This window comes from Musa acuminata, chromosome BXJ2-11 (genome assembly GCF_036884655.1).
Source record: "Musa acuminata AAA Group cultivar baxijiao chromosome BXJ2-11, Cavendish_Baxijiao_AAA, whole genome shotgun sequence".
Classification (NCBI taxonomy): Eukaryota; Viridiplantae; Streptophyta; class Magnoliopsida; order Zingiberales; family Musaceae; genus Musa; species Musa acuminata.
In genome coordinates this window covers 199,279-225,201 of record NC_088348.1, presented here as the reverse complement: position 1 = coordinate 225,201, position 25,923 = coordinate 199,279, and the positions used below count along the sequence as shown (strand labels likewise).

General features: G+C 37.1%; 1 protein-coding gene across 2 annotated transcripts; it reads left to right on the top strand.

Moving 5' to 3' along the window:
• The first annotated feature begins 180 nt into the window (after positions 1–180).
• Positions 181–24,319, top strand: LOC103970036 (uncharacterized). Of its 2 annotated transcripts, none has more exons than XM_065134200.1 (12): positions 181–548; positions 707–952; positions 3,042–3,170; positions 5,311–5,462; positions 6,631–6,724; positions 9,540–9,610; positions 9,676–9,782; positions 15,183–15,304; positions 16,147–16,235; positions 17,092–17,151; positions 17,727–17,831; positions 23,970–24,319. In XM_065134200.1, the coding sequence occupies exons 2-12, from the start codon at positions 817–819 to the stop codon at positions 24,078–24,080; spliced, it is 1,176 nt and encodes a 391-aa protein (XP_064990272.1). In that variant the 5' UTR covers positions 181–548; positions 707–816; the 3' UTR covers positions 24,081–24,319. The 2 variants fall into 2 exon arrangements, with proteins under 2 accessions (XP_064990272.1, XP_064990273.1); XM_065134201.1 differs by having other exon boundaries at positions 629–952.
• The last annotated feature ends 1,604 nt before the right edge of the window (positions 24,320–25,923 follow it).

Below are 25,923 nucleotides of genomic sequence, written 5' to 3'. Positions count from 1 at the left end.
TTCGAATCTATTTATTTTTATTAAAAATCAATTTATAATATGAAAAGTCATAATTTTATTTGTCGATTTTAAACAGTACCGAACAAAGATATTACACTGTTGTCACTACTTACCATTACTGTTGTCTTATCCCTTTTTAAAACCGGTCTTTGTGTTGCTTTCGTTTCCTTTGAGAAGATCCCTTTAAGGGCTTTCTATCGTTTCCGAGTGTCATAATCCAAGAATTTGGCAAAGCTCTAATTGCTTTGATGAACTTTGCAATCAACTCGAGGGTCTCGGACGGCAGCGGAGAGAGGGCCTCGGACGGCAGCGGAGAGCTCTGATCCTCACCTCACGTCACCTCACCTCACCTCGAGCTCAAACTCCCCACCATCATTCGGTAAAGATGCTGTGAAGCTGATGTGCTCATTTTTCAGGTAGAGGCTCTGCTTCTTCTCAACCACCATCTATCCTGCAAGTTCCTGAACCTTCTCCGCGAAAAGGGACTAGATCGGCTCCCATTACTCGGGCGAAGATTTTATTTGGTTACTTTAACGAGGCCAACTCCGGTATGTTTCTAACTCTAGATTTTAGGAGTTCAAAAACTCCTCTTCAAATTCTGTGGTTTATGACTCTGAGTTCGGACTAGTGTTTCCGGTTCCCGAGCACGTCCGCCGCTTGCCGTGAATCGTGCTTTTGTTTCCTAACTTTCAAATTTCCGCTGAAGCCCTTGCGATCAACCGGACCGCCTCCGGTCCGGTTCGCGTATAAAAGGATAGTGGAAAAACCCTCAAGCCCACCTCCCCGCCGCCTCTGTTTCTCACGCAGTCGCGACCGATGCTGCGACTACTCACCGCGACTTCTCGCCTCCGTTTTCTCACCGTGACCGACGCTTGCCGCTACCGGCTACCGACGCTTGCCGCGACCTCGCTGCACACCGCCACGTACGATCTTTGTCCTAATCACATCTCAGGTATGACTCTTCTCCTCTTCCTCTTCCTTACATTTGAAGGCCCTCAAGTGAGGAGGATCATGATCAGAAATGCTTTAAAAGGAACCTCTTCCTGTTCCTTACATTTGAAGGCCCTAAAGTGAGACTTGGGCATCACCTACGAGGAGGATCATGATCAGAAATGTTTGAATAGGAAATCAATCATGATTATTTGCCTCTTTGCATTTTTGATTTATTTTATCAAGTGAATAATCTTGGAGAATTTTGCTTCAAGGGTAGCATGTAAGTCGCCCGAGAGCTTCCTGCTCGACCAAAGACTGCCTTGCAAAAATATTCAATTTCAAAATAGATAAATTTACTTGTCAGGTTTAGAAAAGTTTTTATAACGATTTTCATGTTTCCTTGATTTGAGAACTGGATTGGAAAGGCTTATTTGTTAAGTGTACTAGGATAACATACTCTAGTTTCGTTGAGAAGGCACATACAAATGCTATGGAAGGGGTACCTATGCCTTTGGTAAAATGCAACTGCTTTCTCAATTTGTGTGTTCAATATATGTATATACATATCTGTATATATACATACATATATACATATGTGTATATATATATATACATATACATATATACGCATATATATACAAATACACATATATACACATACATATATATATGAACAGAACATGCATTGTAGTTTTTTTTTCAAATAATAAATTTGATCAGATATTGTGGGTTTATTAAGTAATCAATCTACTAAGATTAGCTTGTTTAGATTTTCAGACTAGTGGCTCTTTAAGAAAACCTGACTTTGTCATTCAAATAAGGAAGTGTTTTTAAACTAACTTATCTCGGTACGATATTTTCACCATTTATTAATGTCAAATGTGGGATTTGTTTTTCTTAGAGAAGTATTTTTTTATTATTATTTTCATATTGTAGATATTGATTAGTTACTCCTTTTTGGTTCCAGTAGACAAAAGGAATGCGATAAGACTCAGAGTGAACAAAGAGTTATGTAAAGGATAAGAAATCAGAAAGAGGCTAAAGAAAAAAGAGAGAGAGAGAGAGAGAGAGAGAGAGAGAGAGAGAGAGAGAGAGATGGGATCAATTAAGAAAGGAGAGATGCTTAGTTAAGGGGAATGTGAGAAAATGTTCTTCAATTAATTTACTGATTAGATCTGGATGATTCAGAATAAGCATTGGGCTAGTTTAAATTGAGGCTGGTCTTACCATCTTTGTAGTTGGGGACAGGACCCTATATGTAACCGAATCTGTGTGTAGACTGGGGCATGTCCTCTTTCATGACACGATATCATGTCATGCCAAAAAGGTACAGACATTCTCTCTGTGTCATGAAACATGAATCCTTGTTCTAATATTTGTTTGTTTTGGGCACTTACAAAGTTACAATAACCATAAAAACATGTTTTGTGATATTCTGAAGTAGGTGATTGGTGAACAAACAAAAGCACTTCCACTGTTGAATTTAGCAGTTTTACTTCAAGCACCAAGCATTAGCAAAGATTTACAAAATGATATTATGCTAGTTCACTCCTTTATGAATTATGATCAGCCAATCTTCATTACCTTGTCTACTCATTTGTCATTCTTGTCAAAGCATTTCTTACATTCATAATAGATAGCTTTCAGCAAGTTAACATAATATGTCACTCATCTATTAACTTATTGAGTATTTATTGCTTACTTCTTAACTAAGCATTTGGTCAGAGTTGGTTTAACCATTGATAGAATGTAGTTGCTACTGTTATTCTTACTTCATTTATTTCATTGTTCTTGTATTTCATTGTTCTTGTTCAAGTTATGCTCTCAATTCCTCATATTTCAATCTAAAGATGCATGTAGTTGCTACTGTTATTCTTACTTCATTTATTTCATTGTTTCTTTGTTGTTAATGATCCTCAAAGGTGATTCTATTTACATTATCCTTTAATATTAAAGATAAATATATATACTGTGAACTATAAACTTAGTCAATATGTATGTTGCTTTGGTCAATGTCAACTTTGATTAAGTTCACCAACTATATTTTAGTTATGTTCCATTAACCTTTTAATGCCTGAACAATTGTTCTTGTATTTTATGAACTCTAGGAGTTGCCTGTGGGAATTTGGAAACTTCAAATTTTAAATTTCAACAATGGGGAGGTTATACAGTCTACTGTTGCCCAGCTGTCGCTCGTTTGTCTTCAGTGGCTAATAAAGAGAGCAGTCATCCTACAGGTTTTCTTCTTTGTAGTTTAACATTCTTTAAACTAATGTTTCAGTGTCTCATTTTAGGATAATAATTGACTGTATTTTGACCTAAACCGCATACATTAATCTATTAGGAATTTCACCTATGCTTCTCTACTTCGATGAAGAGACACCTTGAATATAGATAGAAGAGAAGAATGTGTTTATTGTTGGAAAGTGGAAATGTTGTTCAAAATGATGACAAAACAGCGCTGGTATCATTGTTTATATTTGTCTTTGATTTTCTTGTTATATTTTCATTGAAAAGGAGATTAAATTGCTCTTAGAATAGCTGAAACCGAAGGCCTGTATTTGTATTCTAGGACAGAAACTTCCATATTTTGGGAAACAATCCTTGGATGTTGTTGAAACTTGAAACCTAACAGGTGCAGCAGGAGTCAGTAATGCAGAAAAGGGTCACTGGAGCTGAACAGAATTTACTGAACATTGTTTTATTCTGGACATGGGCCACCAACCCTTTGCTGCTATAACCTCTGCTGCAATATTGCTATAACTGATCCTCCTCCAAAAAGATCATCTTGCGACTTACTCCATGTGGTCTCCTCAGATGAGCCATCACTTCATTTAACAAGATGCTTACTTGTAGGCTTCCGCCATCTAGATGACATCATTTATCCAAAATCTCCAAAAAAGTCCTGAATGTAAAATCACTGGAACCTCATGCTCTCCATGGCATGGAATTTGTCTCAATACATGGTTTTTTGTCAGGAGACCAATGATACAAAGAGAACAAGATGTAATGTTCCAAATAGATGAATGTTTTTTTTATTATCTCTATGCAAATTAATATCTTTTGCTATGATCATTTAGATTTCTATTGCTTCTGCTCACACCACTAATAGTGATTAACTCACTGTCTATCCTTAATTTTTATAGTGCTCCTTTTTGAATATGGTCATACCATCCTAAGATTTTTTTTTTCGATTCTCTATCAGTAGATTTGGTGCTACACTTAATTGTTTATGAATGAAAACATATTTATATCTATATATTCTAGCATCACCCATTATCCACCTTGACATTCTCATCCTCTAGATGTTATTTCTTAGTACCTCAACATTTAATTCCATAAAGTGTGGCTTAACGATTATTTTATAATATTGTCTGATTTTCTAGAGTATTCTAATTTTATGAACAAATCTCTTATGTCAAAACTCACAACTATTATTTTAATCTATGAAATATTCGTTGATATAAACTAATTGCAGCTTTCATAATCTCCATATTATTAACAACTTCCAACTTTTTGGATTTCCTCATACCACCATTAAGTCTCTGTTTAGGCTACACACCTACCTTTAGCTCTTTTAAAATCTCCTTTGCCATGCTATCATAGTAGCTGCTAAAGTCCATATGGAATTAATATCATTTCCATCCAAGTTCAAAGCAACTTCTTTTTCCATCTTATTTTAGAAAATTTTGATTATTTTTTATATAAGTTCCTTCACTTAGTTTTGATATAAAAAAAATACTACTTTTCCATTTTATAAAAAAATATGGTTGGTCTATGTTGATTAATCAAACTTTCTCTAGGTATATACATATAATCAAACTTTTCTATTTCGAATATATATGTTTGAATGTTTGATTACCATTATGTTTACTTTTATAAGTAATCAAATGATCATCTCTTTTCTTGAAATGAAAAGGTATAAGATTATTAGAAATAGCAAAATCTTAAACTGTATCTGTGTTTCTATGACAATATTATTGATCCCTATGTAACCTCTCGTTGTTCACTAACTGTAGAATCTTGTTCAAGTTTTTTTACAACGGTGCACTTACAAGTAATTGTTGGATAGTTATGAATTATTTGAACTTTTTTTGTCTGATCATCTAGCGTAAGCACTTTGTATCTCTTCTCTTAACAAAAAATTTATCCCCAACTCTGCACATCTACAGCATCATGTTTCTTATAATATGTTTCCTTCTTTTGCAACTTGTCATAAAGAGATTTGTAAAACAGATCTGAACTCTTTATCACAACATGTCTTCATATTTATTTGATAAATTATCTAGCTTCATTGACATAGTAATACAAAGGTCACTGTCATATCTGTTCTAATCCCTAGGGATCCATTGAGTTAACTTTCAATGTTTATTGCAGAGGCTGTAGAGGAGTTATATCAGAAAATGCTCAAATCTGTTGAAGCTCAAACCATGCCTCCAAATGCTTGGTTGTGGTCTCTAATCAGCAACTGTTTGAACCGAGAGGACATAAAGCTTCTTTTCCAGATATTGCAGAAACTTCGAATATTTGTTAGTTCTATGAATTCTTGAATAAATTCAATATATGCTTGCTCTTATTCTTCTCTTTCATTCCCTCTTTGTTTCTGTGCTTTTGGATACACTTGGACACCTTTTTTCTAGAATTGGATATGTATAAATATGTGCTTAAGTTGGTTATTGGCACTCTAGAAATTTAAACAAGAAAAATTAGTATTTGACTATTCAGGTTGATTGACGCACCTGAATATAGTAAATGAGCCATGACAAACCCGATAGGAGCCAGTGTGTTTGAGGACAAGGAGATCCATAGAGTTCCTTGACCAAGTCAAGTTGCTACAGTGTTTGATGGAATTGAGTTTGGGCAGGAGCTTCGAACACTATGACTGAGTCAAATCTGTCTATCAGTTGCATTCCCCGAGGGGGCGTGGGGTGAAATCTTTGACTTCTAACCCCCCTCGGGGTAGGTGGGTGACATATAATTTTGAAGTCACTGGTTGTTTGAGGGCAATGAGATCATCAGATCTCCTTGATCAACTCCGTGTTTGGCCCTGAAAATAGTAAAACAGTCTAGGGTAGTATCTTCTCTCACAGACCTGATGTGTGTGGATCCCATGCATCATGTCTATGAGAGACCACATCAACCCTAGCAATTCCTCAGGTGGTTCAGTCCACCTAAACATCAATTTTCTTATATAAAAAAATAAATCATGAAGAATTAGCTTCTTGTTGTCCACAAATGGAGATATAATATGGATGAACTCTTATAGATTAAAAAAATTTTGGTATGTGATGTACATACTAATGGTTTCATGGTGATGATTTTGGTACTGGATATGAGAAGAAAGAAATGACACCTGGGATAAAAGGAAAAAGACTTAGTTGAGTCCAGTTAGAAGGTTTAGGAGTTGACATTTTTTAAACAATGCTGGTGATAGGATTTATGGTTGAGTAATTGTTTTCTTTAATTGGTTATGCATAATAAGTTAACTGATGATATTATAGTGGAAAGTGGCTATTTAAACTTGCCCTAGAATCATGCAGGCAATTTGTCCTGAGTTCACTAAAAACATTAATGTTTGTAATGTACCTACAGTGATCGATTCATACATGCTGATGTATATATGGTTTGAAACTCAGAAAATAATATACATTGTGTATGGTAAAATTAATTGTATTTGGTAAAATATTTTGGATGCAGAGGCTATCCAACCTTCGTATACATTCAAATTTCAACTCTCATCTTTGTATGAGAGTTTCTGAGGCGTGCACTCATGCGGATGCCCTTGACTATGGTACGTAGCTCTTTATATGAACTTGTACATGTTTTTTGTTTAGTCATAATTGTCTGATTTACTACTTTAAAGATATTACAGTCAAGTTTTGTTTCCCTGAAGTCTACTGATTGATTTCAAGAGACTTATTGTATACGGTGAGGATTAATTTCATGTTCTTAAGTTTTTGATTGTCTAGTTGACGTAAATAAGTTTTTCAAGATTAAAGTCATATCTGCAATCAGAATATCTTGTTTTCTCTTTGCTACTTTTTTTGCAAATAATAACTATTACTTCTTTGGGAAAGAATCTAGAACAGTTTTGTGTGTCAAAGAGAGAGAAAAAAAAAACAGAGGACCATAGTAAGCTTGCTAGTTTTTTCTTTAAAATATCGCAAACTACAATTTCAGAAATATACACCTCGCCAAGTAGGGCCCTTGACTATGGTATGCGGCTTTTATGAACTTGCACATGTATTTTATTGAGTTGTAATTTGTCTAATCTTACTTTAAAGATATTTCAGTCAGGTTTTTTTTTTTCTGAAGTCTACTGATTTCTTCCAAGAGACTTATTGTATACAGTGAGGATTAATTTCATGTTCTTAAGATTTTGCTCATATAGTTGACAGTTGACACAACTAAGTTTTTCAAGATAAGTCATATCTGGAGTCAGAATATCTTGTCTATTCTTTTTGCTACTTTATTTTCAAATAATAACTATTACTTTAAAATATCACAAACTACAATTTCAGAAATATACACCTCATCAGGTTGGTTTGCTTTCAAACACACTCAAAAACTTTGAAACTATTCGATAGAGAATGAAATGCAACATTATTTTCACTAGCTTTGGTGTATTTCTCTGAACAACATAATTAGATACTTCATGCTGCTTGGCTAGTGGCAAGGTGCGTACTACTGTTGTTGTGCTACTCATCATGTGGCTTATGTACATTCTCTGCACTTCATCTGTAGCATGATATGTATCAGCTGGTATGTGCGATATTATGGTAGGGATTTCTGGTGGGACCATCACATTTAGAATTGGATCAATCAGGTTAGTCAAATTGGGTCCTGGGTTCAAGTGTCTTTTGAATGATTAAAAACAGCCAAGAGTTTTCAAGGCTGAACTTGGATGGACAAAGAGAATGGTAAGCCCAACTTCATTGTCACTTTAAGAAAAGGTGAGTGTGAAGTCTCTTGAAATCGGTATGTACGTATTGTCCTTGCTTTAGGGAGGGTAACAAATGACCAAATTTTTGTCAGGAACTATCCCAAACCATGACTTCTCTCTTTTTTTTTAAAACCTCTAGGAGACTAATATAGGGGAAAAGTGAAGTGTTTTACTGCTGGAACTAAAAGGTAACAACCAAAAGTATGCCTTATCGTTTGGGTTTTATGACTTGTTATTATGTCTCTGTTGAGACATTCGGGTTGGTTAGTGCAATGTTGCATAGGTTCGAGTTCACATGTGAGCATCATATACGCCATTTAATGTATGAGTTGTTCTTATTATAACCAAAAATCTCATATATATTAGGCTACTAATGCCAAATCTTAATCACAATAAACTAATAATTATTTGAGACTAATATATCTCTCTGTAATACTTTTGTCCTCTCTTTTCTGTAAAAATATATCTCTAGAGGACTGACAGAGTAACCAAAGCTACCTATGAAGTACATTTGGCTAATAATTTTTTTAGACTTATAGTCCCCCTTTAATATCATGTTTCTCTTATTTCAACTAGGGGACTAATAGTCTTTTTTGAATAGGAATGGATCTGTAGCCTTATATGCCCTCTCTTGTCTCAATCATATGCCAAAGCAATTAGAACTTTCAAGCAAGCTCTCTTAGTCAGATCGAGATTAGTGTTTGGATCAGTTGTGTTGAATGATCTAACCTGGGCTGAAGAGGTGGATGGGCTTGGTGGGTGAGGCATTCAGGTAGCTGGTTAGGTCGGGTTTATCAGGAAAGTTGTAACATGTTAAAGGATATTTAAGAACAAACACATAATGCGCTTGACTATTCTTAGCTGCCTAAGTGTTTAAGAGGAATGATGGCTTTACTATAATGGGCAGGTTGAGTTTGGATCTTTTGTTCCCAAAGCTAGTAATATTCACATATAATACAATAATGATTTTAAATTTTTAGTTAATTTTTTAATAAAATTAGTTATTTCAAAATTTTTCAAATTTTTATTAATAAGAATTGTTTTATGAATGGTTGATCCATGCAAACATTATTCGTAGATTTAAAATATGATGAAAATTTTTAAGGAGCATTAGTGTACAAACGTAAGTATTTAGCATAGTTGCCTTGAGGCTAAATACATTAGTGTACCAACCAAATTCAATTGTTGCAGTAGAGAGGTCCCTGTATGTTTCTCTATAGATAGAGTTTGACCATGCCCAAATGGGTCATGTAGTGGTGGAGGTAATAGTTGAGGGAACCTTTTAGTTATGATATTTGATGGACAAATGTAGTTGACATGTAACTTAATTGTACCTAACACTTGTTAAACAATGATAGTTGAAGGTAATCAACGTCAAGGGTCAAAATGGGAATAATTTTTATTAAAGGTGTATACAATTCAATCATGGATAAGTAGGTTATTTAATGTTTGCATGGTTCATGAGTATATAGCCAACCTCCCCAATTATAATTAGAAAGTGTTGTGTTTTTTGTGGGGGGGGGGGGGGGGGGGGGGGGTTTGTTTACTGATAGTGGGATATCATGACAACATGATATAAAAAAAAGAGATATTTCCATTGTACATTATTATATTAAAAGCAATCAAGTTAGTTTTGGTTTTAATATTTTATTTGGCTATGCAGGGTTAAAGGCTTTATGGAAACATAATATCTATGGTTTAACTCCAAGCATTGGTTCTGCTCATTACTTACTGGTACTTGATGCTTTTAACTTATTAATCTTCATTAGATCATTTGTTTGACAAACCTTTTGTTGTAGTCATATGCTAAAGAGCACAATGATGACAAACTAATGGTAAAGATTATGCGGGTCTTGGAAAAGAACTCGATGCCGCTTCAACCAGGTACCGCAGACATAGTCTTCAGGTATGTTAGCACTCATAATTTTAGTTGTCATTTTTGGGTCCAATTGGCAGATTTCAAGCTATACTTCACTAGTTTCATATACATCTTAGTGTGATGATATAATATTTGTGAACAAGAGATGTATCATAAATTCATTACTTTGATTTGTTTGACTTTCTTGGAAGAATAAAAGGGTTGTAAGCATTGGATACAAAAATAATTGCTAGATGGTAAATGTTGTTAGGGTTGGCTGATCCATTATCTAGATCTTATGATCCTAATCAAAATTCATCTTTTTCTCTATTTGGATCTTATTATCACATTGAGATCTTAAGAAATAGGATGACCCTTTGATGGATAATTTGATCTAAATTATAATATATCTCAATGTATCATCTAAACCAAAGGATTGTTTGACTTAATTCCTCTCACATTGTAGAGGAAGGAGGGAAAAGAAGGGGAGAGGAAGGGAAGGATAATACCATCAATGATCACCATTTTTTTTGTTGCAAGTGAACTCACTGAGCGCTCACCTAGTCGAGGCGAGGCGAGGCTTGAGCACTCAACTATTGGGCTGGGTGGGCATATTCACTCATGTGCTAAGTGGGTTAGGTGCTCGCCTTGTTTGATCAGGCTAGGTTAAGCCAGAGTCAAACCAAACAAACTTATTTGGTTCGATTGAACCTATTAACCATCGAGCTTGAGTCGAACCAAACATAAGACAATTGGTTCGATTGAACTAGTTATCTGTTGTATAGTCGTAAAAAGCCCGAAACCTCGCACGTGATAAGAACCCTAACGTAGAAACGCTCTTTCCCATTTCTGCATGCGGTAGCGTTCCTAGCATCAGCGAGCGACGACATCAACCTTCTTCCCTGCCATCTTCCTTCAGCGGCAGTGGCAACATCATCCTCCAACGGCAATGATGATGTCTTCCTCTGATAATTACGACGGCAACGACAACGATGACTTCTCCCTCTTGATATATCTTTCTCCTCCCTCTTACCTCTTACCTTTGCTTCGTTCATCCGAGCGTCTTGTCTCCCCCCTCTCGACCTCGTCATAGCCCCCCTTCCCTTGTGAACAGTAGCTGCCTGCTATAGTGAACAATAGCAACCCCTTCCCCTGTGAACAACAATTGTCGGTTGTAGTGAGCAGCATTAACCCCTTCCCTTGTAAATAATAGCAGCTACCTTTTTTGTTGCAGCGAATCAATAATAAAATGTTGATTATTATTGCTATTGCTGTAGTGATTAGTGCTACTTTTTATTGTTTTGGGTTGTCATTGCAGCTTTAGAATCTTGAATCATGGTCACAGTAGGTAGCACCCAAGACGAATCATTAGTGAGAAACACAAAAAAGGATCTTGCATGGAAGTACAATTATTTACGGACCCAAAGGATCAAGGTCTGCCGTACCGGATCATACCGCCCGGTACGGGCGGTATGTATCGGTCCGACAGGTCAGCGGTACGCGGACCGCTCGGTACCGGTCCGCACTGTAGCAGTGCTACAGTGCCTGGTACACCTGAGTGTACCGCTCGGTACACCGTACCGTATCGGTACCGAGCCTGGATCGAAACGTCGGTACGGTACGATACGGCGGACTTTGCAAAGGATCCTAATACTGTTACACGTATGTTTTGCGATAAGATAATAAATGGTGGTATCTTTTGTGTAAAACAACATCAAGTTGGAAATTTCAAAAATACATCTGCATCAAAAAATGTCCTACATATGTGAAACTTAAGTTGAAGCATATATGAATAAGAAGAAGACCCAAAATATTGAATCATATGAATATTTACCTAAGGATGATGAAGTTCAAGAATTTGATGATGTTGAAGAGGTAAATGCAAATGGTAAGAGAGCAAAACTACCTAAGAAGCATGGACACGGGGCACGAGTACACACGATACTGTCACGACAACATGTCACTTTTAAAAAATTAGGATACGAACATGTCGATACACATGTTTTTTTAATATATATATATATTATTCAATTAAGATGAATTTTAAATATTTATACTTAAATTTATTGAGTATAAGATATAACATCAAGTAAACATATGTAGCCCATTAAGTTTTTAACCTATACCTTCAATAAGGGCAGAAGACGGTAATGTTGGTAAAACTTAAAATTCTAAGAATGAGGAAAAAAAGCTTTTCTCGTCACTTTAACCTATTAAGCTTTATCATCACTATTTAGAGTAATTGGCAAACTGTGAACCAATGGGTCAGCATATTACCTTGCAACATAGCATGGCAACGAGGCTTTGCTAGTGAGGAAAAGCTTCGCTAGTGAGGAAGAAGGCTTCGCTGGAGGTCGATGGTGTGGCGCTTGGGGTGAGGGTAGAGGAGGCTTTGCCGATGAGGAAGAAGGGGGCACTCGGGGGTAGTGTAGAGTAGGCTTTGTTGATGAGGAAGAAGGGGGTGCTCGGGTCGTGGGCAAAGGAGGCTTCGCCGGTGAGGAAGAAGGGTGCACTTGGAGCAAGAGTAGAGGAGGCTTCACTGGTGAGGAAGAAGGGGATGCTTGGGGTAGAGGTGGGCTTGGGACGTAGGTGGTGGATGTAGGCTTCTGTGGTTGATGTTGTGAGCTTGCATGAGCGAGGTGCTGAGGTGACGAGGCCGTGCGTGTTAGGCAATCGGTCAATGAGAGGGATGTCGAGAGAAACCCACTAGCGAGATTGTCAGTGATAGGTGACGGGTCCTTGAGGGAGGGACGAATGCTGAGGGCATGGTCGTTGCGGGTCATGCAATGGTTGTCGGTGGGGCTGCGTTTATGTGAGAGCCATGCAACTCAGCATTGCTCGCAAGTTGCAAAGCGATGAGGAAGGGCGCAGGGTTTGACACGGACACATGTTTCCAAAAAAATAATAACAACAGACGTGTCTGATCGATGTGTCCCTGATCGTGTCAGCGAGGCTGTATTCGACACATGCCCTTCATGAATACACGCATTAAATTGACTTGTCCGTGCTTTTGAGGAAACTACAAAGAAGAAAACCTGTAGGATGACTGCTCTCTTTATTTGCTATTAAAAATGAGCGATATTTGGGCAATAGTAGACTGTATAACCTCCCCATTGTTGAAATTTAAAATTTGAAGTTTCCAAATTCACGAAGGCAACTCCTAGAGTTTATAAAATACAAGACCAATTGTTAGGCATCAAAAGGTTAATGGAATATAACTAAAATATAATTGGTGAACTTAATCTAAGTTGACATTAACCAAAGGCAACATACATATTAACTAAGTTCATAAGTCACAGTATATATATTTATCTACGATATTAAGGAATAATGTAAAAAGAATCACCTTTGAGGATCAATAACAAGAAAGAAACAATGAAATAAATGCAGTAAGAATAACAGTGGTAACTACCTGCATATTTCGACAAAAATATTGAGGAATAGAGAGCATAATTCTTAAGGAAGATTCTATCAAAGGTTAAACCAACTATATGACTAAATGAAGTAAGCAATACTCAATCAATTAATAGTATGCGCTACATATGTTAACTTTGCTGAAAGCAATCTATTATGATTTTAAGAAATGCTTTTACTAGAAAGTCAAATGAGTAGACAAGGTAATGAAGCTTGGCTGATCATAATTCACAAAGGAGTGAACTTGTCATGACCCGAGTCTGATGAGCTAACTGCCCAATAACTCCATTTTGGTCCTTACAACCGCGGACCAAAATGCTTAAGCGGGAGGTTACGTAGTACACTCATCAGGCCCTTATAAGCTAATCATACACATTGCCCACTTCCGATGTGGGACTAATGAGATGTTACATTATCCCCAACTCAATCAGCTTGACGTCCTCGTCAAGGCCCAACATAACCCAGATCGAACCCTAGCATAGTGCATGTGAGGATTAACTCTGTGGTGGCTCCACGCCGTGATGAGTTATCTGACTCCATCCACGGGTAGCCCTTTCCTACTCGAGCCTTCTCACCCTGCCCAAATGCTAGGTCGGCTTTGATACCAAATGTCACAACCCGGGTCTGATGAGCTAACTGTCCAATAACTCCATTTTGGTCCTTGCAACCGCGGACCAAAATGCTTAAGCGGGACTTATCGTAGTACACTCATCAGGCCCTTATAAGCTAATCATGCATATTCCCCACTTCCGATGTGGGACTAATGGGATGTTACAGAACTAGCATAATATCATTTTGTAAATTTTTGCTAATTCTTCGTGCTTGAAATAAAACTGCTAAATTCAACAAATATTGCTGTTTCATGACAAACAAATATTGGAACAAGGATTGCTGTTTCATGACACAGTGAGCAGGTCTGGGGCTTTTTGGCATGTTATGGTACCGTGCCATGAAAGAGGGATGCCCCAGTTCACACACAGATTTGGTGACATATAGGGTTTTGTCTCCAATTACTAAGATGGTGACCAGCCCCAATTTAAACTAGCCTGATGCTTATTCTGAATCGTCTGCACCTAATCGGAAATGTAATTTAAGAACTTTCTTTCAAGTTCCCCTTAACTAAGCATCTCTCCTTTCTAACTGTTCCCATCTCTCTCTATCTCTCTTTTCTTTGGCCTCTTCCTTTCTGATTCCTTCTCCTTTACTCTCCGTAACTCTTTGTTCACCATGAGTACTATTTCATTCCCTGTCTCTACTGGAACTAAAAAGGAGTAGCGAATCATCGTCTACCATATGAAAAATAATACAAAAAGAAATACTTCTCTAATCCCACATTTGTCATTAAGAAATGATGAAAAAAATGTTCTAATTGGTATACTGAACTAAGTTTGTTTAGGAACACTTCCCTCATTTAAGTGACAAAGTCAGGTTTCTTTAAGAGCCACTAATTTAAAAATCTAAAGAAGCTAATCTTAGTAGATTGATTACTTAATAAACCGCAATATCTGTTCAAATTTATTATTAAAAATATATAATGCATGTTCTGATCTTTTATATATATGTATATATACATATGTATATATATATTATTAACACAAATTGAAAAGCATTTGTATTTTACCAAAGACGTAGGAACCCCTTCCATATGCATTTGTATGTGCCTTCTCAATGAAAATAGAATACACTATCCTATTACACTTAACAAATAAACGTTTCGAATCCAATTTTCAAATCAAGGAAACATGAAATCATTATAAAAACTTTTCTGAACCTGAGAAGTAAATTTATCTATTTCAGAATTGAATCTTCATGCAATGCAGTCTTTCTTGTCGGGAAGCTCTCAAGCTTCTTGTGAAAAGATCTCTCGTCCTGCTTGTTGCACTTCATACTTGTGCATGTTCAGATACATTTGAAGTATTTTAGGCTCCACATCTTGTGCCATAGCTTTTTTTTTCATATTCAGAAACTTATTTCTTTTTTTATAGCTTTGATCAATGTCCTTAGTTTCATTCGAAACCTGGTGGCTCTGTACAGCATTTGTCACAACACAAACAAATGGGATCTGATTTCCAAGTATTCAGCAAGGTTTCTCAAGGCTGGAGTAAAACTTCATCAAACAGCATTTGATATTTGGATGGAATTTGCTGCGAAAATTGGTACTGCATCTAAATTTTTTGTTTGAATATTATTAAATTTTAACAATAATATTATATTTTGGAGGAAAAAGTACTAACTTAGAAGTACCTTTAAAAGAAGTTCTAGTATGGTGAACTGTCTCATGTAAAGTGCTAGTATTTCATGTCTGTTGTTATGGACACTTTGTTTGATGTTCATTAAGTTATCTACAAATTTAATTTCATAATTGAATGAAAACATCAATGCACATGCATGATAACTTTTATGCTATCTTGTTGATTTGCATATAACAGGCCTTGATGAGACAACAGATTGCTTTTCATTATGAATAGATCTTGAAGTTCTTTTGATGCGTTTTAAGGCAAGCCACTATTTTGCCATGTATACTAAGTAAACATTTGGTTTTATTCTGATGCACATTTTTTTCCATAAATTTTTTTTCTCCCAGTGTCCATTTACAGTTTCTTATGGTGATGCTACATAATATCTAAGTCAAGGTTTTTAGATTGTTAGTGAACTTTTTTAACCATCTTATCAGTTTCGTTTACTTAATTGTCTGTGCTTGTTTCATACCAAGTAGATAAGTTGGTTTGGTTGCCTAGATTGGATATAGATTGGCAAATTTATATGCCAGTAAATTGACATATTTAACAACTTTCACTAAGGCAGTAGCTGGACAATTTGTACATTAAGCTACACTAAGGCAGTAGCTGGACAATATATAGATTGGCAAATTTATAGCACAATGCTTTCTTTTGAAGATTGCAGATGATCATATAAAGTTGCTTGCATAGAAGAAAATTCAATTTTCTATTAGAAAAGGTGTCTTCCTGTACTGATTTTCTCTGACTTGGTTGCACAGGAGATGTTCAATCTATTTGGAAAATTGGGAAGCTCAGAGAAAAATTTGTAAAGCGACCAACACTTTCAAATGGGTTTTCATGTGCTAAGGTAATCTTTCTCATTGGATACTTTTGACTCCTAATAAGTATTTATTCTGCACTTGCAAACTCTTGTTTATGGCACCATTTGCCCATCGTCATGTTAAATTTCTCTTATTCTAGTATTTCTATGTAATTTGGTCAGCTAGACTTTTATTTATTTCTTATAATTTATCATTTAACAAGCTTTAATGGTGTGTACAATTGTTATACCATAAGCTCTTGATTTAGCCTCATTGTATTGTTTGTTGTTTGTAATATCTTATATGGACCATATACATGATTGCATATGCAACCACATTGCTTATGCATTATGTGATACCTTGACTGCCTGCAGGAGCAGTCTGTTTTTTTGGAAGACATTTGTATTACTGGACCAATAACCTGCGTCTGTCGTATTAATTTTTGGTTGAGTAATGATGGTGTACTTCCATTTGCAAAAAGAAAATGTCAGTCATGAATTTTTGAATATTACTCTCAAAGTGCATGAATCCACTGTATACTTATTAATTGTCAAAGAAACTCTTGTAGCTTTTTCAATCCAATTCCACTTTTACCATCTTGCGCAATATCAACACCTACTTTTCCATCATTGCTAATCTAAGGTTGTCCATTGGCTAGGCTGTGAATCGTGGTTGATGTAAGTTTAACAAGAACATTATTCCAGCGGACTGTAATGGTACCTCTTAAACTAAATTGAGTAACTGTTAGATTTTACAACAAAGAAGAAATTATCTGCTTTGCTGATCATTTTTTCTAATCTTTTCTTAAGAAATGTTTTTTCACTACTTAATTTCTTTCTTTTGTGAAAGATGTCTTTGTTAAACTTTGTTTCTTGTGGCCTTCTTTTATTTGGAGCATTGCAGGGACATCTGCTTGAACATAACCCAGAGACTGCTGCTGCTACCATTCATATTCTCTACAAGGTTTGACCATCCCTTTTCCTTGCAACATGGGATAAATTAGCTTAACCGATTTTGGGTTGTCAAGCAATTTTTTGTCAGCCAATGTAGTTAAAAGTCACTCTAGGGTAATGCACTACCCTTATTAACGTATTTTAGCTTCACATTTACCCTAAGGAGAGTTACTGAGACCTCTTATATCATCAATTACATGGACTGATCAATAAAACTTGCTTCGTCTAATGTGTTTCTGATGGATATTCTTTGGTAGATTTTTCCTGTAAAAAAATACCCAATTCTATTGGTTAGTTTTTATTCAATGAAATCACCTGCTGATGAAATTACCTTGTGTCTTTAGTTGTGACATGCTTGGTTGTATGCATGTTACATTACAGCAGCTTTCTATTTTCTTAAAGGTCAGGTTCAGATATAAGTGAAAGATAATATACCTGAATAAATCTTTTGACAAAAGATTGAAATTAGTTGATCGGAAACGTGTAAGGCCATAAATTTTTTAAGTTTAATTATTTTCTTTGCATTTCTTGTGGAACGTGGTTCTTTTTAATGTAAGTGATACCCCTTCGCTGGTTCCATGACAGAACCTGCCAGATCTGAAGAAGCCACAAGTGATAGATGAACTGCAGAAACTAATTAGTCAATGGCCACAGGAGGTTATAAGGAAACAGAAGAAGGAAGACAAACAGGTAAGTCTGAATTAATATCTATTGTCGTTATAGACATAAAGATCCTAGGTTTAGAGTTCTGAAGGCAAGAATATTTGACATCTTAGTAGACACATACTAAATGTTTTGATTGTATCTGCATTCCAATGTGATTAATATATGCAAGAGTTTTTCATGCTTTGTTTGATTTCCAAAAAGTAAAATTCTACATTTTTTTATATTGTAATTACTTGTGTAATAATTGCTATTATGGATCAACATTCAATTTGTGAATTTTATACTCATGCTCTATGCTTGGAGTTCGGATCACCAAGCTCAAGGGTTAGATTCGGTCATCTTAAAGAACCCATCCAACTCAATCTGAGTTTCACTCGGATTGGAGGGAGAGTTGCACTCAGAATTAGAAGTTGAGATGGACTTCGGTAGAAAGTCTAACCCTAGTTAGGAGTCACGACAATAGAAACTCTAGCAACAGCTAACCATAGAAGAAGAGGAGATAAAACTTGAGGCAGGCAGTAACAACCTTCAACCTCAAAGAAGTTAGCACTTAGTGAGAAAAGTTCGAGCTTTACTGCGTATGAGGTCCTTTTGGTAGTTTCATGTTTAGGTACTTCTTTTCAAGTACAAAATAGATATTATTCTCTTTTGCATGATTGTATCCCCATTAAATGCAGAAAATCATAGATTAGAGGTTTATCCTTACCATTTTCTTTTAAAATTATGAAAATACCCCTATCTTTCATTGTTTTGCCTTTGGGAGTAATGCTCCATGTCTTACTCCTTCACTCATGGACACGTGGTGCTTGTGCATTGATTGGTGGGCGTTTTACCTGTGACACACTCATAGACTTCCACATGGCAACCCCTTGATTGGCCAAAAACTTGTTAGTAGACATCTTTTCACAGCTTTGCACATGGCCCAATTCCTTTGTTTTTTAACCTCTTTTTCAAGGTGCATCTCTCATTCTTCTATTTGTTCTACTAGTACTAGAGTATCCTCTCCTTAATTCTCCACGATGTGCGCGTAGGAGAATCTACATCCTAGCTTTATTTTGGATGGTTTTCCCAATAAATGCTAGCACGAGGCGGAGGGAATACACTTAGGACAGCAATCACGTGCCTCTGGGTTTCATCTTCTAAATTCTATTTCATTTTATAACATTTTACCCAGTGATTTAAAAAGCGCTAGGCGCCAAGGTCCACAAACGCCCGAGGCGCTAGGCGCTCGCCCAGGCGTTCGCCCGAGCGAAGCGAGGCGCTAAATTATAAAAATATATAATATAATTATAAAAATATATAATATAATTATAAAAATATATAATATAATTATAAAAATATATAATATAATTATAAAAATATATAATATAATTATAAAAATATATAATATAATTATAAAAATATATAATATAATTATAAAAATATATAATATAATTATAAAAATATATAATATAATTATTTAAAATTATCTAAATTATAAAATATATAATATAATTATAACAATAATTTTAAATAAATAAAAATTAACAATATTAAAATCAAAATAATATATTATTAATCTATTAACAGAAAATTAATCATTTCAAAATTCAAATAAACTTAATATTAAGAGTATACTGAGCCTGATGGAGAAACGAGGAAGCAGCGGCGAGCGGCGGCGGCGGGAAAGGGAAAGGGAGCGGAAGGCGCGAGCAGCGGGAGGCCTCGAGGGAGGCGCGAGCAGCGGGAAGGCTCGCGGGAGGGCTCGCAGGAGACGCGAGCAGCGAGAGGGCTCGCGGGAGGCGCGAGCAGCGACAGCGGTGAGCAGCGGCAGCGAGCGACGAGATCGCGATTGGGATCGGGATCAGGATCGGGATCGAGAGCGGCAGCGGCAGCAGGTTAGTGTTGGGTTAGGGTTAGGGTTAGGGTTGGGGTTATATCGGTTTAGTTGGTTCGATTGAACCAACTAACAACCGAACCAGACCTAAAATTTTGGTTCGGTCGCCTTGGTTTACCCAGGCGCTCGCCCGAAGCGCCAAGCGCCTGGGCTCGGGCGAGCGCCCAGGCGGCGCCTGTTTGAAGCGCGTCGCCTGGGACGTTAGCGAGGCGCTCGGGCCTCGCCTCGCCTCGCCCGAGCGCCTTGGCGAGCGCCCGAGCGCCTTTTGCAATCACTGATTTTACCTGCTTTTGTTATAATTGGATGTCAAATATTATTAATCTTGTTCAAACAGGAAGGAAGGAGGAGAGAAGGAAGTAGGAGGAGATGGAGGGAAGCCCTTTGGTTGACCTGAATTAGTTCACTGATCTGAACCAGTGCAGAATTTTTTTTTAAAAAATGAAGATGGATGCAAATTGATAACAACAAATTGGTGAGAACTTTTACTTAGTAAATTCCTCTTGATTATTTACCTCCTTTCAAGTGTTTTTTTTACAAATCTTCAATGGATCATAAAAAGAGAAAAGAGAGAAGATAAAAGAGAAAAAAAAAGAAAGACATTCTAGAGTCAATAATTGTATTAATATAAAAAAAAAATTTCCTTGTTGGATCCATTCTTGATGGTAGTCCCCTTGTCCTAGTTGAATCCAAGACTAGTAACCTTAGAGATTTGCTATGGCATGGGGAGGTGCATAGACTCATCCAACAAATGGTCTCGTTAGCTAGAGCGATGAAGACTAATTAGTTGGTCTTTTGGATCCTAATATAGAGCTTTCATTTAATGTATCACTTTTTCTTTATATATTTTTAGATAATTTATATATTTTAAATGACTTATGCCAATATAACAAGGAGATGTCTACTAACAACCTCTTTTCATAATAATTTTTAGATAATTTTATATATTTTAAATCTTATGCCAATATAGCAAGAAGATGTCTATTGATAACCTTTTTTGCTATTTACAACCTCATTTTAAGAACTTCTAATATTCTTAAGATCAAGGTCTGCCGTACCGTACCGTACCGGCGTTTCGACCCGGGCTCGGTACCGGTATGGTACGATACACCCAAGTGTACCGAGCACTGTAGCAGTGCTACAGTGCTACAGTGCTCGGTACGGTACAGGGCGGTCCGCGTACCGCTGGCCTGTCGGACCGGTACGTACCAGGCGGTACGGTCCGGTACGACAGACCTTGCTTAAGATAGCCTCTGTAAATGGACATAATTGCCCTTATAATCTTCTCCTTTTGCCTTCTTATTCATCTCCTAATAGCAAGCGGTGGTGAGCGGCATCACATGAATTTAAATACCTTTATTAACTTCCCTTTTTTCCCCTTCTAATCACAAGCGATGAGTAGTGTCATCGATGATGTCGTACGATGGAGTGGCAGAGAGCGACGTCGGTGTAGTTAAGGTTTCGACGGATGAAATAAGGGGTTGTGAGAATAAGGATATTACTAGTAATTATTTTAGTATTTTTGTAGGGTGTTGCTAATAATAAGTGGGTTGTCGAAAGCAATGATTTTTATTCGAATTATATCACTCGTACCAGTCCGCCAGTAGATTGGTACGCGGATCGCCCGCTACCGGGTAGTACTATCAATTGGGGCTATTTTTGCCATGTTATCACCCTAAATCGATCATCACTGCTTGTTATCGAGTGGTATTACCCAAGGTAGAAGTAAGAAGAGGAGAACCTGGAGATTCAGTGTCACTCTCTCTCCTTGTTTAAGGCGACGAGGCTTCAACGTCGTCGGCGACTTCTCATCCACGTGGGGAGAAGAATCTTCGGCGACGTCGTAGGGAGAAGAAATCTAGCATTGTCAAGGCGACGTCCCCTTGTCGCCCTTTTTTGCGCGGGAAGGAAACGGTTTCTTCTCTCCACCTTCTCTTTGTGCGAGCAAAAAAGAAGGAAACATTTTTTTTTAGTTATATATATATATATATATATATATATATAAAGTAAAAAGGTGACGTCGCCTCTTTTTTTGTTCGCGTGGGGAGAAGAAATCGAGATTTTTTTTACTTCTATAAGAGGCTAAAAGCAAGCTTCTATAAGAATTGTCAATAAGAGAAGATAAAAAGTAAATTATGTTTTGCCAAGTTGTAGTCTAAAATCTAAATAATAGTTGATTCTATAGGTCAACCCAAAGCTTAACTATTTTAAAATTATTTTCTAAAATAAAAAAGGATGTAAAAATAAAATTACTTTTTAAAATTTTTAAAATATATAAAATAATTGATGTGATAAACTAATTTGGTACTTTTTTTATTCAGCAAAAAAATTTCCTTAAATTTTATTACTTTATATAAATATGATTTATATATATATGTTACTAATTTGTTATGAAAAAAAATAACTCACTAGATTCTCTTAGAATATTTACATATTGCTGTTAAACACGAGAACTAGTCCAATCTTTTTAGTTGACTTGACATGAACCTTTGCACTAAGGTTTTTAATTTTGAATAATACCGCTTGTATCGGGCGGTATGTACTGGTCCGCCAGTAGATCGGTACATGGATCGCCCGCTACCGGGTGGTATCGTCGATAGGGGTTGTTTTTGCCCCGTTATCGTCTTAAATTGGGTAGTGACCGAGGGTGAAGAAAGAAGAGGGAGAAGGGGAAGAAAGAAAAAGGCAGAAAAGAGAACCTGGAGATCGGCGCCGCTCTCCCTCGTCTGTCGGTGACTTCTTCACGCGGGAGAAGAGTCCTCGGCGTTGCAGGGAGTTTTTTTTCCCCTTTTATATAAAGCCAACTGAGTTGAGTTAGTAAACTCGAGTTTGACTCATCTGAGTCGACCGATTGTCCTGAGCCAACTCACTAGTCGGGTGGGCTGGTTCCACCATTTGTTTACTTCAGCGACTGGCCTGACTTGCCAGGCCTGATCTGGATTGTAAGATCACACGATCCTACAGCCCAGATCCCAAGTTTAACAGCCTGGTCTCCACTGGCAAGGACAATGCAGACTCAGGAGACATCATAAGAAAGACACAAGGAAATATTGGCAGCTGCTGGATGTGCTATTTGCAAGCTAATGAACCTCCAGATAGAATGCTGGACCTGGTAGAGAAGGACTAGCAGGAGGGCTTTTGTCGGTTGCCCCAAGGCTTATAAATATTTGTGATAAATATTTGTGATGTAAAGGGATGGTCTCATATTGCCAGGGGAAGAATTTCTTTTGCAAAAGCTTGCCAAATTGACAAAAACAAGTACGTTGTTTCACCACTCAGCAGTTGCTAGTCAAATGATTTTGTTGGTTCCGAGAGAAAAAAACCAAGAATCTTGTCCTACATCATGGTGTCATTTTCTTGTCGATACAATGCATGCTGCCTTATGCAGTTCAAGGCAGCTCATTTAAAACCCTGATAAGAAAGTTCACATTAATCTATTAGGTATTTTCTGGTCACCGAATGCTTTTGATGGTCCCTCCTAATCAATTATCCTGCTTAAGTCCATGATAAACATGTACGTGTCAAAAGCTGGTGGATTTTGATTTAGTGACACTGATCCAAAATTTTAGAGTTTACTAGCTAACATTCGAATGATATATTACATGATAGGCCGTGAATGCGTTGACAAGTTATAAGCATAGATAGCATTTGTAGCTACTAAGAAAACAGAAAAAAAATAGATAACAACTAGGCTTCTTTTTTTGGTGCAACATTAAGAATTCTGGTGAATAGAGCAGAGGATTTAGGGTCCTAGAAGAGCGGAGGGGGAGGGGGGGGGGTGGGGGGACTCGTAATTAAATTTCTTGCTTGTGATATTTGATCATGTAGGCCGTATAGACTAGCAGCTACAGAGAAGTCATTATCAAAATACTCTACCATCCAAAAAATTAGGTTGATTTATGTTGTTTTTACTGCTACCTTAATTTCAACTTCTGGCTTAACCTTGACAAGGATTATGCACTAGGCTTTATGACTCTAGGCCTGGACAGGAAACTTTGTTAGAAGTATGATTAGCACATCATTGCAATCAATGAAATGCTGATAAAAAACAGACCAGCTACAGGACAAGTTTTTTGAACTTTCACAATACTTCATCCTATGTTATCTTCTTGTTGAACCATTTTTCATCTCTGATATTGAAAGTCTCCCCGCTTATTTGGCTAATGTTAGTGCTCTACAACACATTTAAACCTGTTGTGCTAACTTGTATTTTGTATAGCCTTCAAATGCTATCCTCCTCTGATTGCTGATGACTTGATGATTTTCTTGTGTTTGCTTGCACTGAATAGGCATTAATTGAAGCCCTGAAAAGGGATATCCCTGACATGGTCAGTTCGTTGTTAAACATGGGGCTTGACGTTACTATGGACCTAAAAGAACTCAGCAAACAAGAAGCATGAAATCCAGAGAAGATGAGGGCTTGACGTTCTTGCCCTTGAGAGTAGGGCTCGACTCCCACAAATTGTACAAACAATGAATTGAATTGGAATTTGAAAATCATCAAATATGAATGTGATTTGTGTCCATTTTAGTATATGAGCAACAAGCTCAATCATTCGTTAATCTATGATGCAGGAGAACGTTGTTTTGTATGCATCTGCTTCCCACATTTTGAATGTATCCTGGTGGTTACTCGCGAGATTTCTTATGGTAAAATGGTTATTAAACCCGTGACTCTGGGTGGCCTTTGGATTCATCTAATAAATCTGCTTTCATGCTTAAGGATTAATTTATATGAATGATGTCTATGGATTAATTTATATGAATGATGTCCCTTTCGATGCAAGACTTGTTGAGGACCAAGACCCATCCTTTTATGGCCCTGCATGTGGTCGACCTCTCCCGACCGACGCCGGGAACAAGATGCCTCCCCACCTCCAGCTCCTTGATTTTGTCCCGGAGCTCGTCAACAATCCCAGATAGCTGATCGATCACTACCCTTGCATCTCGAACCGATCCACCAAGCCCATCATGTAATGGTGGTTCTGCACAGCACAAGCAGACCAGCGTCAGCAAACCTCCGTGGAACAACGTGCACGAGCAGCCGACTTGGCCGAACATTTGGAGCGGGCCAAGTAAGAACTCGGGAACGTTAGCCAGAGGCTCGACAAAGTCCAAGCAGCACCTGAAGGACACCTGACGGAGGAATCGAATTCTAGAGGACAAGCTGTTGGGGATCTCGAAGGAGCTCGAGGTAAATTGGGCCGCAATTTGGGAAGTGGAGGGGGGCCTTGGCCGAAGAGCAATGTCTTGCTCCCAAACGGGCGAAAGAGGAGATTGCTAAGCACAAGGAGACGTCTAGGTTCCGGAAGGCTCTAGAGAGGTCGGGCCAGGTCTCGTATTAGTACTGGTACATTGTCACTCTCGCAAGCTTCAAGGCCAAGTATCCTGGAGATCGAGTAGACTGCCCTAAGGATGATGATGTACCAATGGGCACCAGGGTGCCTTTTGACGACAGCCTTAACCCCCTTCCGCCACCTGAGTTTTAAGTTTGAAATATACAACATAAGAAAATTTTAACATAGAAGGATTAAATGATAATGATAACATACAACTCTTTACAACAATATTTAAAAAGTTTATGAAAAAGAACAAGATTAATTCGATAAAATAAGAATCTTAGAATAAAAATAAACTTAAAAAGGATATAATAATTTGTTATAAATATAAAAAAACTAAGGATGAATCAAAGAAGAAGTTTCGGAAGAACAAGAAAGCATTCAAGATAACATGAGATGAATCAAAGAACAAACCAATGAAATCGAAACGACGAACTATGTATTGATGACTTTCAACGACGAGGTATGTATGTGACTCATATGAAATCTATTTATCTTATGATGAATTATTTGATGCATTTCATGATTTATACGATGAACTCAAAATAATCGATAAAAAATATAAATTGTTAAAAAATTGATGACTCCTTCCTTCTAATAGCAAGTCTTCATCAGTTAAACTCAGTCATTGTATCCCTTCGAGCGACTGCAAAGATAAAAAAAACCTTCTAGTGTAGCTATGTAAGGGTGAAGGTTTACCTGCTTTGTGAATAGATACGGAATGGAGCCTGAATCTAATATTATAAATAGCATAGGCCTCACTTCTCCTATCGCGAGAAAGTGAGGTGGCACCCTTCTAGATCTGATCATATCCTAAGAAGTAACGATTTCTGTCGTGTCGAAGGTAGGGTCTTCGAATCACACTTTTTATTGTTTGATATGCATAGTAAAAACTATTTCCTAT